Source organism: Danio aesculapii, chromosome 4 (assembly GCF_903798145.1).
Source record: "Danio aesculapii chromosome 4, fDanAes4.1, whole genome shotgun sequence".
In the NCBI taxonomy this organism is placed as follows: Eukaryota; Metazoa; Chordata; class Actinopteri; order Cypriniformes; family Danionidae; genus Danio; species Danio aesculapii.
Window position 1 is genome coordinate 35,106,814 of NC_079438.1, and position 19,881 is coordinate 35,126,694.

General features: G+C 34.7%; 1 protein-coding gene across 3 annotated transcripts in view; it reads left to right on the forward strand.

Moving 5' to 3' along the window:
* The window catches only part of usp6nl (USP6 N-terminal like), a 104,195-nt gene that overhangs the window by 32,443 nt on the left and 51,871 nt on the right, over positions 1-19,881 (forward strand). The window contains exon 1 of one of the 3 annotated variants that reach the window (XM_056455539.1): positions 7,141-7,390. The exons of the other annotated variants lie outside the window; for them this stretch is intronic. Coding sequence (XP_056311514.1) covers positions 7,339-7,390 — 52 coding nt within the window. The 5' untranslated portion in view covers positions 7,141-7,338. Of the gene's footprint in view, positions 1-7,140; positions 7,391-19,881 lie in introns of those variants that run through there. 3 annotated transcript variants of the gene reach the window in all.

Below are 19,881 nucleotides of genomic sequence, written 5' to 3' on the forward strand. Positions count from 1 at the left end.
TCAGGATGTGAGTGGTTTTTACTAGTTTGTTCATTCATTTTCCATCGGCTTATTCCCTGATTTATTAGGGGTTGCCACAGCGGAATGAACCGACAGCTGTTCTGGCAAATGTTTTTATGCAGTGGATGTTTTTACTAGTTATAAATATAAATTTATTTAGCTATCTCATAAGTACTGTCAATACATTACAGGGCTCGAAATTAACATTTTTGCTTGTTAGCACTGGTGCTCCTAACTATAAAAATTTAGGCGCACCAGCCAAAATTTAGTCGTACCCACCAATTATGAGCACCGTTACTAAGTTTTATATAAACAGATTTATTGCATTTGAAATCAACACTGATCAAAACAGACAAACAAAAATGCATGCAGTGAACATTTTGCAGTGAAAACTGGTCCCACGCAACAATTGTATGCACTTGCACAAATGTTCCCAAATATATTTTGAGGTCACATAGATAAAATTTCGGGAGCATATGCGACCAAAACGGTCACAATTTCGAGCCCTGCATTATGACATGATTATACTTATATATAGACAGATGAGAACAAAACAAGAAACAGGTGTGCAATATAATCAGTCACCATGGAAACGAATGCATAGCATTGAACAAAAATGCCAGGAAACCAGGTAAAATTGACTAATTTCATGAAACAGAATATAAATGTTACCTAAAGGGATAGTTCACCCAAAACTGCAACCACTGACTTTCATAGTATTTGTTTTCCCTATCATGGAAGTCAATGGTTACCGGTTTTCAAGTTTCTTCAAAATGTGCATGACAATCGTGATTTATGATTTCTTATCAGTTAATCGCCCCGCTTTAGAAAGTGGTCTCAATTTTTGAGGGGAGGTCATATGGGACAATTTTTTTGTAAAAATCTCAGATTTATTAAATAACATTAATTTCTAGCTTTGCTTGTTTTTGTCATGTACATCGTCTGCTGCCATTTTAAAAGCTGTTTAGTGAAGCAATGTTGTTCTAATGCTTTCAGTTGGTTTTGATGCTTTTTAAATTAAATTTTAACCAATTTAAAATAATTTTTTAGATGAGGGCAGCACGGTGGCTCAGTGGTTAGCACTGTCACCTCACAACAAAAAGGTCGCTGGTTCGAGTCTCGGCTGGGTCAGTTGGCATTTCTGTGTGGAGTTTGCATATTTTCACCGTGTTCACCTGGGTTTCCTCGGGTGCTCGGGTTTCCCCCACAGTCCAAAGACATGTGATTTAGGTGAATTGAATGAACTAAATTGAGCATAGTGTATGTGTGAATGTGAGAGTGTAGGGTGTTTCCCAGTACTGGGTTGCGACTGGAAGGGCTGCGTAAAACATATGCTGAATAAGTCGGCGGTTCATTCCGCTTTGGCAACACCTGATAAATGAGAGACTAAGCCAAAGGAAAATTAATAAATGAATCAATTAATGATTTGATAGATTACAGTGTTTTCTGCTAGGTGTTCAACAGTGTTGGGAAAGCTACTCTGAAAAATCTGCTAATCTACAAGCTACTTCTGAAAAATAGCTAGTTGCATTGAAGCTACTTTTTTACTCTACACGTAAATTACAAAGACATGAATAAATGCTCATTTTAAGTAAAAGATTTGGTGCTTAAAGCAGACAGTGCAATACAATTATGATGTCAAAGGTTAATGTTTTATTACACGTACAGTTTTCACCTTATTCAGACTGTCAAGAGTCAAAGTACACAAACTGCAACAAATGTAGCATTGCAGTAACAAAATCATTAACTTAGACTATGCACAAGGTAGTGCTGCTCTATTATGGGAAAAATCATAATCACGATTATTTTGGTCATAATTGTAATCACGATTATTCAAAACGATTATCAGTTGAAGTCAAAATGATGCCCTTCTGTGAATTTTTTTATATATGAATATTTCCCAAATGATGTTTAACTGAGGAATTTTTCACAGTATTTTCTAAAAATTCTTTTCTTCTTGAGAGGCTTATTTATTTTATTTCGGCTAGAATAAAAGCAGGTTTACATATTTTGAAACCTATTTTAATAGCTCAATATTATTAGCCCCATTAAGCAATATATATATTTGATTGTCTGCAGAAGAAACTACTGTTATACAATCACTTGCCTAATTACACTAATTAAGCCTTTGAATATCACTTTAAGCTGAATACTAGTATCTTTAAAAATATCACCATAGCAAAGATAAAAGAAATCAGTTATTATAAATGAATTATTAAAACTATTATGTTTAAACTGTGCTTTAAGCATCTTCACTGTAAGAAAAAAAACATTAGCTATAAAAGTCCTTCAGTCAAGAGCATTGAGGGATTTTCTCCTTTTGTTGTTTGATTACTAATATAAACATTCGGCAGCAGGATTATTGCACGCTGTCACTTTAAGAATAGTGCGGCTCTGATATGGTTTCTCTTTCACATGTCTCTTGATTTTCGACTTGTTCGTTTATTACACAAATGAGGGTTATTATGAATAATCACTAAACACTGCACTCTGACACAAATGTGCATGTATTTGACTATTAAGCGCTCACATTAAGATGGCGTTAGATGTGTGTGCTCTGCTCGTCTCTGAGTCTGTCCGAAGCTAAGCGTTGCATGCACACACACAACAGCATGTGCTTTTTCGCGCTTTTAAAAATATGAATGATTCGAACTGTACAACTGGAAAGGGGGCGGTATATGCTGGAATAATCGTTTATCTCAATTAATGTTTTTTCATAATTGTTAGAAGCCAAAATCGAAATCCGAACCAGATTTTTGATTAATTGCACAGCCCTAACACAAGGTAGTATATTCTCAAATACAACAGCAAAAAAAAAAAAAACTTAAAACCTAAACATATAACACCATGTTGTTTAAAAAAAAACCCATTAAAGCCCTTGCACAGTGTTTTTACTTCTGGTTAATTTGCCAACTGTCAAAATGCTTGAAACTGTTGTCACTTGCAAAATATTATTTACCAAATACAAGTAATGAATGAATAAATGTAACACAGTGATATGTATGACTTTCCAATGATGGCTGTAATACACTGTTATAGTAAGACGATGCTGTGCTGCTTCTGACCAGTCACTAAATGGAATATAGCTGTTGTCAAACATGCTGGAAAAAGTAACTTGCTAATGGAAAAGCTACATTGTATCATAAGTAGCGGAGCCATTGTCAAGCTACTGAAAATTTGTAGCTTGCTACCCCCGACCACTTATGTTTAAATATTGGATTTCAAAGCCATATCTTTGCTATACACCAATTATTTCTTACTGTAATGTGGAATTTAAATATTTGACCTCAAAATGCTCTCAAAGAAATACAGGAGATGCTAATTTTAAAGTAATACAGGAGATGGTCTGGTTTTTGTGGTGGCTATTGTTTTAAAACTGGTTATAATCTTAATTAAAGTGGATATTGAAAGTCTGAAAGTAATCAGTGTTAAGTGCTACTATTAAATGTCTGGGAAATGAATGCCTGGTTTAAATGTTCGGGAAATAATTGACTGTTAAAAACATTTGTTGGAAATAAAAATAATTATAATAATAATCGAATGTAACAAGTTGCATTAATACAATACAGATAATGTTATATTTTAAATCTGTAACCTTGTTTTTATTTCAATAGTAACCTTCCCAACACAGTGACGTCAAATAGTTGACAATTTGATTGGCTGCTCTTACGTGGAAGAGGCTGGTTCTTCCCTCTGATTGGTTGATAGGGTGTCAGGTCAGTGGTGTAACATGAGGATACGCAGAGGTAAATAATTCATCCGCTGCTTTCCTCATCCTTTTCTATTTATGGTTCCTCTCGCTTCATCTGTTCCTTTTTATATTCTCCCTGCTTTTTTTTTTTTTTTTTTGTTCCTCCCACACCACTTTTTTTTTTCGCTACAAGGAAAACTCAATCAGTTATTTAAATATGGTAATAGAGCCAAAAGCTAAAATATGTTGTCATCTCAGAGGACTAGTGTTCAAAGAAAGCATTAATGAGAGCCTCAGATAGAGTTCATTCAAGTCGTTCTCAGATGTACAGGGGAACTTAAAATATATAAATAAGACAAACAGTGACAATACGAATAATGAGAATAACGTGTCACACAGATTTTATATTTATATTTCCTTGCTGTACACACTAGATGTCGGAAAACATTACGTGAGCCAAGTAGTGTGTCTGTGTTCATAATATTCATTACTGTGTGCATCTGATGGACACTTTACAATTCCAGGGCTTCAGACTAACATTTGATAGCGCTGGCATTGGTACCACTAAGTTAGTGGCAACCATCACCTGATTTGGTAATGCTACACATTAGGGCTGCCTGATATTAGAACAATCTGATATTGCGATATTTTACTTTCCGTCAATAAATATCGTAAATTCTTAAATAAACTAAAAATATCGTTTTGTTTTCACCTTCAGCAGTCAAAAATAAGAGTTTTTCCTTAAAACAAGCAAAATTATCAGCCAATAGGGTAAGTAAAATAATCATAACCTTGATATTTGGTCTAGAAACGAGACAAAAATTATAATATAACCTACCTACCTACTGCGCCGCAGTATAATATAATATAATATAATATAATATAATATAATATAATATAATATAATATAATATAATATAATATAATATATTTTTTTGCATAAATCATATAAATGATTAAATACAAACAATCTTGGTGACACCTCCAAACATCATAACTTCTTGTGCCTAAATGTTTTAAACTCTCTTGAAATGCTCAGTCACATGCCTTAAATTTTCATTCTAGTAGTACTAACTTGCAGCTAGTAGTGACTGTACAAATCACATATGTTCTGTGACTCCTGGTCAACTATGATTCTGACTGGGGTTGGGTCGATAGACGATGCCATCATCCATCGCTGATGGCTAATTGACATCACGATACTGAGCCGGCATCGCGATCCTCCACCCTGCCCCCGATGCAGCAGCAACGCGCTGATGAAAAGTACACACGGCCCCGTTTACACTAATACGTCTTAGAATGAAACCAATCCACGTCTATAATACACTATACCGCTAAAAACGCAGAGCATGTGACCATACACACAAACACATACACACACACTGTCATGCGCTGCAGTGTATGTTGTGATGTTTCACGCTTGTACTTAGTCATTTTAGCGAAAGCCTCAGATACTGTTGGTTGGTTCCTGTTGGTTGTGCACCTTTTTTACTAACCAAGTTTGTCGACGCTATTTTAACGACACAGATCACTCTGCCTATTCTCTGCCGAGTCTCGTGGAAAAAGTGATTGACAGGTGGTAATTTGTGTGTAACTTATCTTTATTTCTTTATGATTTGGTTTTGGGTAAAACAAAGACCATGCAGGTCAGGTAGTTGAAACGGTAGGCTACAAATAATTAATTCGTTATGAATTAATTAAATAATCATAAATAATTACTTGACCGCCGCCTATGATGACGATGCCATCGTCCATCGTGATGTCTCAAAGTAGACATCATTCGATGCCAAATTTGGTAGATTTCACCCAGTAGTATTTTTATTTTTTAAATGTTAATCATGTATAGCATTTATGTTTATTGTAGGTGTTGTGTTTACAGGTTTGGAGATAGAATATGGGTTGTCAATGTGATGTTGCATTTTCACAGTCACACAAGACAAAAATTAATATAATTAATATTTGCATTATTTAAAATGTAGTAAATGGGTAAACATTCCTTTGTTTATCATGGATCTCTTGTTTTTTGTTTTTTATTCTATTTTAGCCAAATCTCAAAAATGTCTTATGATGTGATGGTCTCAAGCATTGTTGAGTAAATTAAATTTCTTATAAATTAAAAATAAATTCTTTAAATTATTAATAAAACCTCAGGCCTAATTTTACTAAGGTGCCATTTTAGTATATAAAATGTTTTTTTTTTTTTTTTCATTCGTATATTTCTAAAAACATAGGAACTCGACACATTAGTCAGTAAAAAACATGTCCTCCAGTGTGACGCTATGCTCATTTTAAATCGGCCAATTTCAAAGAAGCCTTTCATTATTTGAAGCGGTGTTAGGCAGTAGCGTCACTACTAGCTTAGCTACATTTCGCAGCATGGCGGCAGCGTTGTTACTTTCTAAATCAAATAGCTTTTTCAAAAGTAAAGCTATTTTTTAATCAAGTAGTGTCCACACAAGCTACATTTACTGATCACCGATCAATAAGTGACGGCACTGACATTCACTGAGCTGTGAGGCCGGTGTAAATATTTATCAAGTAAATAATAAAAAAAAAAAAAATATATATATATATATATATATATATATATATATATATATATATATATATATATATATATATATATATATATATATATATATATATAATATGCAATTTAATGCACCTGGTTTTATTTGATTTTTGTATAATTATGCATAATTTGTTTTTGTTTGGTACAGCATATTGTGCCTCATATGTTTCATTGACAGTTTTATTGATCACTAAGTATGATTGACTTAGAATTTAGTAGCTTCGATTTAAAAATGAAAATTGCAAAAATCGCTTAGATGTAACTAAGCTTCTTTTGCAAAGTAGTTTTAGCTTAGCTTGCTACATTTCCCAGAGGGTAGCTTTTAGTGTGGTTAAGCTACATTTTAAGTAGAGTAGCTAATAGCTGAGCTCACTACATTTTACAAGTAGCTTGCCCAACCCTGATTTGAAGGGACCCATTCATAATCATGTGACTGAAGCCTACTGAAAAGCCAATTTTCTTGGAACCATTATATCATGTTATTTGTATAATATTAAGAGTTTTTTGTCTTACTTTTTACTGTCACACCATAGGACATTTTACAGTTCAGTAAAAAAAAATTAAGAATTGATCAAGTTAGTGAACCCTTTCATTTTCTCAGACTTCATATTACATAAATATATATATTTTTTTCTTCTTCTTCATTTACTGCTTGTTTGTATAATATCAATGTACAGTTTGCACAGTATAACATGCTTTGTTTCTAAGGGAAGTCCTCACAAAGATGGTTGTAAAAGTGTGTTTGTGTGAATAGAGCTCTTATTTGTTAGTCAGTCTGGTATGTAGAGTGTGGGTCTGAAGTGTGACGTCTCTCTGAAGTAAACAAACAGCCGCATTGTCAGAACGCGTCTCATTGCCTCCTGTCCTCCTTGCTGTCATCTTTCACCACCATTCCTCTTTCTTTTCTCAATATCTGTCACTTTCCCCTTCTTTCTTTCCCTCTCTGTCTCATCGTGTTTCCCTCAGAGTGATAAATACTGGATTTGTTTAGTTTAAGAGCCACTGAGAGTTGACTTTAGCATGGCGAGTAAAGAAAACTGATACACATGTGAGTAACTGTGTGTTCAGCACACTCATGCAGAACAAAAATTGGAATTACAACACAGTTGATGGAGAGATTGAGCCAGGTAAGATCTGATGGCATTTATTTATTTATTTATTTATTTACTTGTTTGTTGTTTGTTTATTTACTTGTTTGTTTATTTATTTATTTATTTATGTACTTGTTTGTTTATTTAATTACTTTTTTTTTTGCTCAGTGGTATCATTAGATTTAATACTGATGTCAGTTTATTTTATAAATGTGCAACTTTTAAGTTCGATAGTTGTTATATAATTGGTTTATTAGTGTTGGATGAACCAATAAATAGCACATTTGATTCCCATGCTTATTGGAAATACCTGATTTTCACAAACCTAAAGCTCTCAAAGCACTTTCAGCATATAGATCTTGCTTGTAATTGCTCTAAGTCCACCCCAGCCACTCATGCACATTTGTCTTGGTCTTGTATAAAGCTTCTGGGACACTATTTTTAATACTATATCTTTTTTTGGGTAAATCTATCTCCTCTTTCCCACTGATTGCCATTTTTGGGATTGTTCCCATGGCATACAATCTTACAAAGATACAATCTGATTGCATAGCTTTTATTGTGTTCCTGGCCGAACGACTAATATTGCTTAGGTGGAAGGACCAGAAACCTCCAACCCCAACACAGTGGATCCGTGATGTCCTCTTCTTCCTAACTTTGGAAAAAATTGAGGCTCATCTAACCAGTTTAAGAAAATTTGGGGCCCATTTAGGAAATATATCCAAGAACATGTTTTATTGTGAAATAAGTCTTTGTCCTTGTTCCTTATTTTAGCAAATTATTTCTTTTTCTTTCCTAAGTGTAAGGAGAGTGTATTGTGTGATATAGATTGTACAATTGTAGTTTTTGTTGAGCCATATAATATTTTACACCTTTTATTTGTTGGTATGTTTTTTTTTTTATTTCATTGTATGTTCTTAAGTTCATTTTCAGCCATCAAAGCATGGAAAGTATGAAATAATTTTTTATGGTGTTATCTCAACAATTAAAAAACAGAATGGAAAAAAAAGATATTCCAAATTTAAAACTATGACAAATAATTCCTTTCATCAACATTTCAGAAACCGCATTGGAATATTATTAGTATTGAATTCAACACATTTTATTAAAGTTCTTTGAACATGACACATTCAAAACATCATCATTACTCTGACAGTTGTAATGTAAAAATTAAGTGTAAGTGTAATGTTACGTACAGTAAGGACTTTCATGGTGTTACATATGCCGGGGTTGTGAATTACAAATGTGCTTGATTTAAAATTAATGGTGTTTGAATTTGCTGTTCATGAAAGAGTGGGATTGCTCTCTAATGAACAACGTCTGGGGTAGGCTTATGATGGTATCCAATTTTCATGTTGCGATTATTTGCTGAAGCTTTTATCACAGTATATGTTTTTATCATGATACTGACATAAGCTACAAAACAAGTAGTTTTAACAGGTACTGTATAATAATAAAAAAACAAACAAACAAAAAAAAAACACTGTATTGGTTTATTGTATATACATGCTTGTAGTTACCAAATGCTTTAGCTAAATTAAATAGCAAAAGAATTTTAAGGTACAACAGGTAACACTTTAGAATAAAGTCAAACTAGTAAATGTCAGTTAATGTAATAAAATGTAGAGAAAAAGAAAGATTTATAACAGTTGCAACTGAAATGTATTTTTTTATTTTTTGTAGTTTTTAACTACAATTAATGAAATGATAATAAGATTACGGTTATAATGTGTTATTGGGCATTAACTAAGACAGTAACATAAGCTTAGATTAATAAAAGCTTTTGTAGTTTTCATTGTGCGTTTAGTTAAATTAGCTAATAAGTTAACCATTGGAGCCTTATTATTATAATATATAAATGGACCTCGAATTTTCAATCAATATTTCAGCATGTAGTAGGCCAGATTAAGACTGCGTTCACACTAGAGTTTGATGCACGATTCTGTCATCCGTTACTGCAAAAAGAGATGGGATATAAAACAAGATGATTGGACATCGATAAAGTAAGCGATTGTACAACACAATCTCATGGCAATTCGTAACTTTTTGATTTAGTGGCTAATTAATATAATTTTATAATTATTTATATATTTAATAAAAAAAATTTGTATGATCTCATTTGTACAATTTAGTATGATTTGCTTATCTCCCAATGACGATTGATTTTAGGGGCGAGGTTGGGTGCCACTTCATTTTAAAATTGCAAATTTAGCAAATTGCAAATTTGTCATTAAACTGACAAAACATAAAATATTTGTGTTTACTTGTGAGACCAGGCTGGATTGTTCCCTATTTTAAATGTATCGAGCTTCTATTGGTCTCACACAATCATGTAATGCATTTTTTTGCCGGTCAAACTTGATCTAACTTGTCGCACGAGCTTCGGTTTCCGGACTGCTGCATTCACATGTGTATGAATGGCAGTCTAAGAGGTGAAAAGTACAGTGTGAACACAGCTTGGCATGAATAAGTAATATTTTTAAAAAGCACTCTAAAAGTTTTAATAATAAATAATTATTCACAGTGTTCTGAATGTATCATGATATTAGTTTTGTGCGTGTTCATTATCACGATATATTATTGAATATCGGAATGTCTAATCGAACCACTGTATTCATGAGCGTTGACATGCAGTGTATGTTTCATGTAATCTATTAACTTTTTTGTAACAAACAATTGTTGAGCTAGTTTATGTCATAAGTACCATAATGCACTTTTAACAATTTTAAAATTAAGCATAAAAAAATCTAACCATCAAACATTTTCAACCACTTAGAAACAACAATATAATAAAGAATATTAATGTATCTATATAAAATTTAAGTCATAAAACTAAAGTTGTTTATTGTTAATAACTTAATTAAAAATCCCTAACAATAATAGACTAATATTATTCTTCAGTTTTTTATATTCCAAAATTAGTAAATTCAATTTAAATTATTTTAAATTCAAATTTATTGGAAGCTTAATTTGAAATAGTTAATGTTTTCAATTTAACAATTTATTAAGAGTATTATCAAAAATGCATGAAATAAAGTTAAACTAAATGCATGTTATGAACCCTATGAAATGACATTCTCGCCCTCAAATTTTGTATGATTCCTGTTAAAACATTATTAATGAAGAATAATTTAATACAATAAAGTAATTAAAGGTCAGAAAGTATAAATAATGATAATATTATTATTATTTCTTTTGTACAGTAGTAATATATTTCAGTCACAATTGTGTGCATATTGAAAATCACATTTAATAAATGACACTAACCAGACTGATCTGTTTATTAAAGAGCCCATATTATACATGAAATAGGGTCATATTTAGGTTGTAAGGGTCTCCAACAACAGTCTAATATGCATGCTAGGTCTAAAAACACTTTGATGGTCTTATAATCTGCATTTATTTTTACCTAATTATCCCAGCGACTCCCATATGAATCGTTCAGCGATTCATTTGTTCCCAAACCCCTCCTCAGCGCGAAGCTAATCTGCGCTGATTGGACTGATGACAGCCTGCTGCGATTGGTCGACACGGACAAGGCTTCAGCACGAGGCAGAGTGAAATGCCCAGCTGCTAATCTACAATATAAAAGTAGTCACAGTACATACACGCTTCATAGTGGATTTTGGCTGCCAGTGGGTGAATGTAAACACAGACGATGGACTAGAAAATACTGACGACTAACTATTTTATTGAGCAAAAAGTCCAAGAACTGGCGAGGAGATCTCCTAGTCACAGTCTTCTTGCTCTTTTCACACACACACACACACACACACAGGGCCTGCGCTTCCATAGAGGACCGGCTGAGTAGAGAGGGCGCGGCGCTCAGTAATATCCGCGAATACCCGTGCGGTACACACACGAGGAGACAGACACACACAGGGCCGGCGCGTCCATAGAGGAGCGGCGCTCAGTTATATCCGCGAATACCCGTGCGTTACACACACGAGGAGACACAGACACACACACACACACAGGGCCGGCGCGTCCATAGAGGAGCGGCGCTCAGTTATATCTGCGAATACCCGTGCGTTACACACACGAGGAGACACAGACACACACACACACAGGGCCGGCGGGTCCATAGAGGAGCGGCGCTCAGTTATATCCGCGAATACCCGTGCGTTACACACACGAGGAGACACAGACACACACACACACAGGGCCGGCGCGTCCATAGAGGAGCGGTGCTCAGTTATATCCGCGAATACCCGTGCGTTACACACACGAGGAGACAATAATATTGAGCTGAACTATTTTGAAACTTGACCGTTGCATGTGTGTAAACAGCTGACGATCCGTAATCAAAGCGGCACGCGTCGCGTTTTCAACGTGGCTTTACACGCGATATGAGAATATAAAGAGTTAACCTGATACAGCACACGCGGTTACAAGTAACAAAACACAACTAAATACATAATTTGCAAGCTAGAGTAAACGAGGCAATAATTTTAATCGCACTTACTTACACTGGTGAAATGGGGGTAGAAAATGATCCATGATGCACTGATCCATGTTCTGACAGTCTATACTGATCCTTCCTTTAACAAACTGAAGAAGTCTTCTTTGAAAGCATATAGTTTTCAGAAGCATTCAGAACTGCTCAAGGCTGGGCTATATTGCTGATGTTTCATCTTTGATTAGACTGTCCATAATATCCATCTGCACAGCGTGACTTCATTCAACCGGTGTCTCTGTGTGTGTGTGAGACTTTTTTTTCTGTTAGTGGGCGGGGCCGCAGGTTTCAAATCTCCCGGGTTTGCGCGCCCAACTACTTGTGTTTCGTAGCTGCGTCATCGCGAAACACCTAATGACTCGTTATCAAGACGACTCGTTTGAAGCACTATGAGTCGACTCTTTTATAGATGAATCAATAGTTTTAAACACTGTACACTTACAGATTTAAGCCTTAGCTGGATATTTCACTTCACTTAGAGCTGTGTGACACACTACATGGAAGGGCATTTTCAAAAACCCATAATATGGGCTCTTTAAAATAAGAGCGAAAGGCAGAAACTGGGTCTGTTCAAATACGCCATAAAAGATGCCGACTCTATATTTCTGTCCCATAATCTTTATTTCTCAACATCTACATTTGAAACCAATGTGTCACAGTAGAAGCGTAGCAGCAACCGCTTGAGATTGATCTGTCAAGCGTTCGATTTGTTTTTCGACCGCGCGCCCTTGGAACTCAGCTCCATCCTGTCTTTCATTAAGGATAAAATAAGGATGAAATGATGTATGAGTCAAGAGGAGAGAACAACAGGCGGGAAATGAGCATGTCACCAATCAGGCCTGACATTACAGTCACCCACCGCACTCTGATGAGACTGAGAGAGAGAGAGAAAGAAAAAAAGAGGAGTTTGACTTTGAAAAAGATGGAAACAGAAAGCATAATGAGTCTCTGCATGCTAATGTCTTCGGCACTGACTCGTAATGGGTGTCTACTGAAAAAAAAAACAGTTATTTAAATGATTGTTTTTGGCATAAATATTTGCTTGCAAATTCCTATCAGGCATTTGCTATGGCAGGGTGGGAATAAATCGGGAAAAATGCTATTTCTATATTTACTTGCCTATCTTTAACAATTATTATTTATTTACAGTTGTTAATATATTCACTAAAGCACCATGCACACCTGGATATATATATAATAAGCTTTTTCCCAAACATTTTTCAACATATCAGAATTTTTATCAAATCTTTGGGGGAAACCGAGGCACCTGGAGTAAACCGACGTCAACACGGTGAAAACATGCAAACTTCACACAGAAAGGCTAACTGACCCAGCCGAGGCTTGAACCAGCGACCTTCTAGCTGTGAGGCAATTGTGCTACCCACTGCGCCATCGTGATGCCCCCCTAATTTGTAAATATATTTATTATTTGTAATACAATTTTGTTCCTTAATACAAGTCCTTAAGACACGTGTCTAGATCCACAAGTAACGTTATTGTTGTAACAGCCGAGAGAGGAGATAAAATGTTACCTCACGAACACGCCAGCAAGTCAAAGGGGCCACAGAGAGCGAGAGAGGGAATATAGCTTTCATTCTCTTCTTAACTGGGTTTTGATGTTATCTAGGCATGCTATAACCATTTTCAAGGTATACCGAAGTTTGGAAAAGTCTGTTAGTAAGTTGTAGTTTTTTTACCCAGACATTTAAAAATAATATATTTTAGAGCATTAATCACAATACTGTGAAAACCTGATATTTTAATCCAAGGTTATCATACCGTCAGAAACTTATACTGCCCCATGCCTATCCCTATCAGTGAAAGGCTGTCCAGCAAACTCACAAGCAGTGAATTGTGCACAGTTATCTGCTTTAAGTAGTTAGAGCATTTTAATTACTCGCTGTCTCCTCCCTCGCCATAATAAGCTACCGCAATATACCATATATGTGATAAATAACATCAGTACATAATAACCGGTTATTATTACTGAACCGATACCGAATTGTTCATGTCTGCATCGCGGTGCATCGAAGAAACAATTAATATTGACACCCCTACTTTTTGTTAAGTCATGAAGTGCTAAACGTCTGCAGTCATTCCATGTAATAAACATCCCACTGTGCCCGAGTCTTAACGAGTCTAACAACGAACAATACATTTACAATATTTAATATTTTTGTTAATGTAAGCTTGCTTTAAATTTGTTTACATTTAAATAATATTTAAAAAAGGCATCTTTGAAAGTTAAAATTAAATATGGTTAATAGCATAATCGTTAACTAATGTTAAAAAAATGGAGCTTGCAGAGTTTTAAATAAATAAATCAAATGTAGTGTAAAGTTTGGCCTATTCAAACACGTTGCAGCATTTCAATGTTAAATTGTAAAGCATCACATTTAAAATGATTAATTCATTATAAACGAAATATTATTATATTAAATTTACATATTAATGTATTAAATACTGAATTATGCGCGTTTAACATGTAAAGCATTTAACAGGCACTATGATTTGAATTTAACTCTGAATTTAAATAATTACAGTAATTGATGCTTAAGCTGTTTAATTTGAATGTGTATAACTCCAAAGACAATCTTTATAAATGCATTCATTTATTGATGTTTTCTTTTTTATGAACACTAATTGCATTTATTAAATATTATATACAAATTTAATAAATAATAAAAATCAATCATTTATTTATTCATCAGTTAGCAGTTTTTTAATTCTAATTACTTTAAAAACAGTCTAAATGTAATGTTTAACCCAGAAAACAAATATCTTGCTGCTTAGACATGATTAGAAATACACCAAAGCTTTTTTCTTTAGTTTCAATAACCAGGGTTGCGATTATTCTCAGAAACTTAGCTTTTTGAATTCAGATCAATCCATCTTTTAAACCGTGGTCTGCAGCTGACATACAGAGGCTTTGATTTAAATGATGTCTTGCCGTTTGTGTTTGTGGCCAGAAGCCGCCCATGTAGGAGTGTGCGAGTGAGCCATAATGACAGACGCTTTTAAACAGGTTGTGTGTGTGTTCAAGTCGTTAAGATCCAAACCATTCATGGACATCACACCACTGAAAATACCAGTCTGAGGAAACTTTTGCCTATTTTTGCACCAAAAGAAAGAGGAGTGAATCCATGCAGGAAGTGAGGAGGAGTTTTTATCAGAGGGAAACATTAGAAATAAGTTCCTAAAGTGCTGGTAAAAATAGAAGGGGAATGTCTGCCTGACTGACTTCTCTTTAGAGCTGTGTGAGTCTTTGTTAAATGGTGTCAGACAGTGTCAGCATTAGTGTGTGTGGGGAGGACAGAAAGCTGGACGCTCTTGTGTCTGAGTGGAATTGTCTGCGAGGGCAAAGATGCTAAAGAGAAAGAAGGAACAGAAGAACAAGTGTTTTTGTGTGTGTGTGTCTGTGTGTGTGTCTGTGTGTGTGTGAGAGAGAGAGAGAGAGAGAGAGAGAGAGTGATTTTTCTTAGCTTATGTCATCACTACATGATTGTCAGACTACTGGAATTACACAACATTATGGGTTTTCATATTTGAATATTAATATTTATATATTTATATTTTGAATATTTATATAATTTTTTTTCATGACTTTCTAAAGCATACGCTGTAAAAAATGGCCATGATTTCAACGGTAAAACACTGTAAAAATGCTACAGTAAAAATCTGTAACCTGGTTAACATTATGTTTCCTTAATATATACGGCGAATAACCGTTAATTGACTTTCCCAGAATTCCCTGCATGTCACATCAGTTTTTGTGTTTTTGTTGACATTACTATGGATCTTTTTAGTTGTTTCCCCATCAGTTATGTACATTAGAGATTTATGTTACATATAATGTTGATAAACAATGTTTATTTCATGACTTTATAATTTTATGCGTGTTACCATACTGGTGTTTAGTAGCTGTGTGAATGACACTGAGCACCTTCTATACGCTGATACACTTTTCTGCTTGTGGGAAAAGTTGTTTGTGATTAGCATTGGTTTATTATGTAACTTTCTCATCACCACCTGCATATGGCTGTGTTAACGTGTCTATCTGTGTAACAAAAGATGTGAAGATTTTGGTCATTCAAAATACAGAAATATTACATTTATAAATTAATGAAATACAGTAGTTTACTGTAAAAATGAGAAATTACTTTTACGGTTTGTACTGTATTTTTAATGGTGAAATACTGGCAATTACAGCTGCCATTTTTTACCGTAAATTTTACGGATGTGAACATGCAATTAGTTTTAGTTTTTAGTAGTAATTATGCAATTGATATTCATCAGATTTCTGTATCACTGATCTAATTTTCAGCAAAATATTTTTCCCTTTTTCTAATGTAAGAAAGAAATCATAGTAACACATGCCTCACAGTCAGTGGTGTAAATAACATTTTATATATGCTCTAACTACTGTTATTGAGTAGTTTTTCTCAGGAATTGTAATTTACCAAGTAGTTTTGAAAATGTGTACTTTTACTCTTCCTTGAGTACATTTTTAATGCTGTATTGGTACTTTTACTCCACTACTTTCCTTCAAACTTTATTATTTCTTGTCTGTCTGGATTAGAAAAGTCAATTCTGTGATTCCTGTCCAATCAAATCGCACTTAGAAGGTATATCACATCATAGTAAACTACCTCAATTGCAGCAAACTGTTTGGAAGCATCAAAAGTGTCTAGGTCGATGTCTAAAATCTTTACACGCATTGACCCAGAGACTGTTTAGATGCATGTCACTGATGAGATTTTATTTTGTAAAAGTTGAGGTCCAGGCGTGTAAAATACTAGGGTAATTTCTACTTAATTACTGTACTTAAGCATTATTTTTGGGGATTTGTACTTTTACTTGAGTTTAATTTTAAAAATGTATACTTTTAATTATATTTTTCAGGAAAAAAGTACTTTTTTACTTCTTACAACTTTACTTCCCACAATCCAAAAGTACTCCTTTTTTAGATCACTTCACTTTGTTTTTCTTTTCTACTAACAAACCAATAGAATTGTGCTGAGGCCCAGTTTGATTGAAATGTTTTTTTTTTTTTTTTTTCTGCCAATGAAATTTGTTTTAATATTCCATGAAGTTGGTCAGGCATGTTTGATGATTTTTCTTTTGGAAGTGAGTTCATGTCACAAATATTACCAGAACCAGTGGTGTAAAATAACAAATTACAATTACTAAAATTACTGTAATTAAGTCATTTTCTCATTTTATTTACTAAGTAGCTTTAAAAGTGTGTTCTTTTACGTTCCCTTGAGTACATTTTTAGTGCTGTATTGGTACTTTTACTCCACTATTTCCTTCAACCTGCTGTCACTATCTTACTTTTTGTTTTTTTGTTTTTGTCTATGCGGATTTGGCTTAGTAGAAAAAATTCTGTCCAAACAAAACGCACATAGAAATTAAATTGCATCATACTTAACCATGTCAGGACACAGATATTTTATAAATGCAGCATTAAGTTAATAGATTGCATGTCACTGATAAAAAAATGAAGGATGTTGACTGTATGATCACTGAAATCACTAAACAGCCTTAAACAATAACTAAATGCACTACAGAATGTTACGTGTACACATCCCTGTACAAATTGCATGTAAATGCATCAACCTTTCATAGTGTAATACTCAATACTCACAACTCTTGGGTAGAAGAGCTCCAAAGTGCCACTTTTGAAGGCCACTTCGTTATGGAGGATTTTGAGGGATAAAATGGTGTACTCTTTGGGTCTCCATAATCCTTTGCGCAGGGATGTTGTTTAGTGTCACACACTGTGTTTTATATTCAGAAGACAGCATCCCTATTTCCCTAATAATCATTGATAGGTGCATATATATAACAGTTAATCAGTGGAATAATTGTTGATTTAGCGGAGTAAAAATTTTACTCAGTATTTATACTTCTACTTGAGTAACACTCTTTTTACATCTGTTGAAGTTATGTACCTCCACATTCAGTTTGAATTCAGCATTCCCAGATATACTACGTTTCCACTTTCTTACTACTTGAAGAAATTTGGAAATAGTTTACTTGTGCCAAGAAACAACATCACACTACCTGACAAAAGTCTTGTTTTAGGAACAACAAATAATTGCTTGACTTCTTGTTGATCATTTTGTATTAGAAGTGGCTTCTTTGGATTCATCTTCGATGCCACCTCCTTCATCTTACCCCAGACCTGCTCAGTAATGTTCATGTCTGGTGACTGGGCTGGCCAATCCTGGAGCACCTTGACCTTCTTTGCTTTCAGGAACTTTGATGTGGATGCTGAAGTATGAGAAGGAGCGCTATCCTGCTGAAGAATTTGCCCTCTCCTGTGGTTTGTAATGTAATGGGCAGCACAAATGTCTTGATACCTCAGGCTGTTGATGATGCCATCCACTATTCAGATCTCTCGCACGCCAACATACTGAATGTAACCCCAAACCATGATTTTTCCTTCACCAAACTTGACTGATTTCTCTGAGATTCTTGGGTCCATGTGGGTTCCAATAGGTCTTCTGCAGTATTGTTGATGATTGGGATGCAGTTCAACAGATGGTTCATTGGAAAAATCTGCCACTTTTCCAAATGATCAACTAAAAGTCAAGTTAATATTTGTTGCTCTTACTACTGGGATCAATGACAAGAATTTTGTCAGGTAGTGTATATGTTCCTGTAGAACTTACAAGTTGTTTAACAGAAGCATTCTGCATATCTCAGTTTTCTACCTTTTTGTTTGTCAGCTTTTTTTTTTCAAACTGATGGCTTTACTGTTCCAGTGGCCTCATAGTATAATACAATATCCATATACACTTCAGAACCCCAGTGGAAGTAATATATCATCCATCTTATATTTTTGATTACTGCATTTGTTGCAATTTTTTGGCATCCCATACAGGAGAGAAAAAAGCAAAAATCAACAATGTGCTACTTTGAGTTTCTTATTTCATAACATTTCTGCTGCTTTTCCCCTCATAATTCAAACCAATTGCGTTCCTAGTCAGCTTATTCCAGTGTCTGTGCTCAGCTCTACAAATCGTCTGGGAAGATGAGCTGTGATTTCTTCACTGAAATGAGCTCTGTTAATCTGACAAATGACCATTAAGAAGGCATTGAAATGCTTCTCGTTCCTGTGCATGCCGTCTCTGCCGCAGAGGCCACAGAGAACATTCGCTCATCTCTAAATATGCTTGTGCTCACATACGCTCAGCATGAGCTGTCAGACTGATGTATGGAGCATGAACGAGAGTGCTGAGCTGAAACATGGTGCTGAGCAAATGCTAATATGCCATGGAAACCTCAGAGCTTTAAGACCACCAGCCATGTACAGTAGAGATCAGAATTCTGGAACAGTTTATAAATGCTTCAGAAGTAATGCAGTCTTCATTGTTCTGGATTTGAGGGGTGTTTAGCTATGGTTATACCATGCAAGTTGAACAGCTTTTTGAAAATGACCAAGACAGCTCAACAAAAAGTCTATTTTGTGAAAAACTGAAAAAAAAGAACTTATTCCATTACAAAGACAGGTTAGAATTAAAAATCCGGAAGCCTACAGCAGTCTAAAATTTGTAAGAGTTTTGAATCACTTCTGTGGTTATAGGACATCACTAGTCTCCCAGAGCACAAATGACAATTATTGGAGCCTTTCTGCACAGTGTTAACACACAATAGCCCTAGTCATTGAATTCTCACTTAATTTTTCAGCATTAAGTTGGCCAGATTAACGTGAAGATGTTCATGTTTGAACACTTTGTTAGTTTCAGTCTGTTAGTTTTAAAGACATGTATTAGCTAGTGTGCTCCAAAACAGTGACAGTGAGTGAGAAATATTAAACTGATACAAACATCCATCGCTTGCAATGATTTTTTTTCCAATTCACCTCATACTTCCGTTTCTCATCAAATCCTGACCAATGAAATGCTCTCTAGTATCTGACATGTCCCGCCCCCTTCAAGGCGCCTCTCATTTGCTTTTCATTTGATGCGCTTGATCTCAACCACTCTCACTGGCAGAGCTGTGTTAAAAACAAAACGCTATTGGCTGTTTTTGTAAAAGGGGAGGAGCTACTTTGTCCCACCCT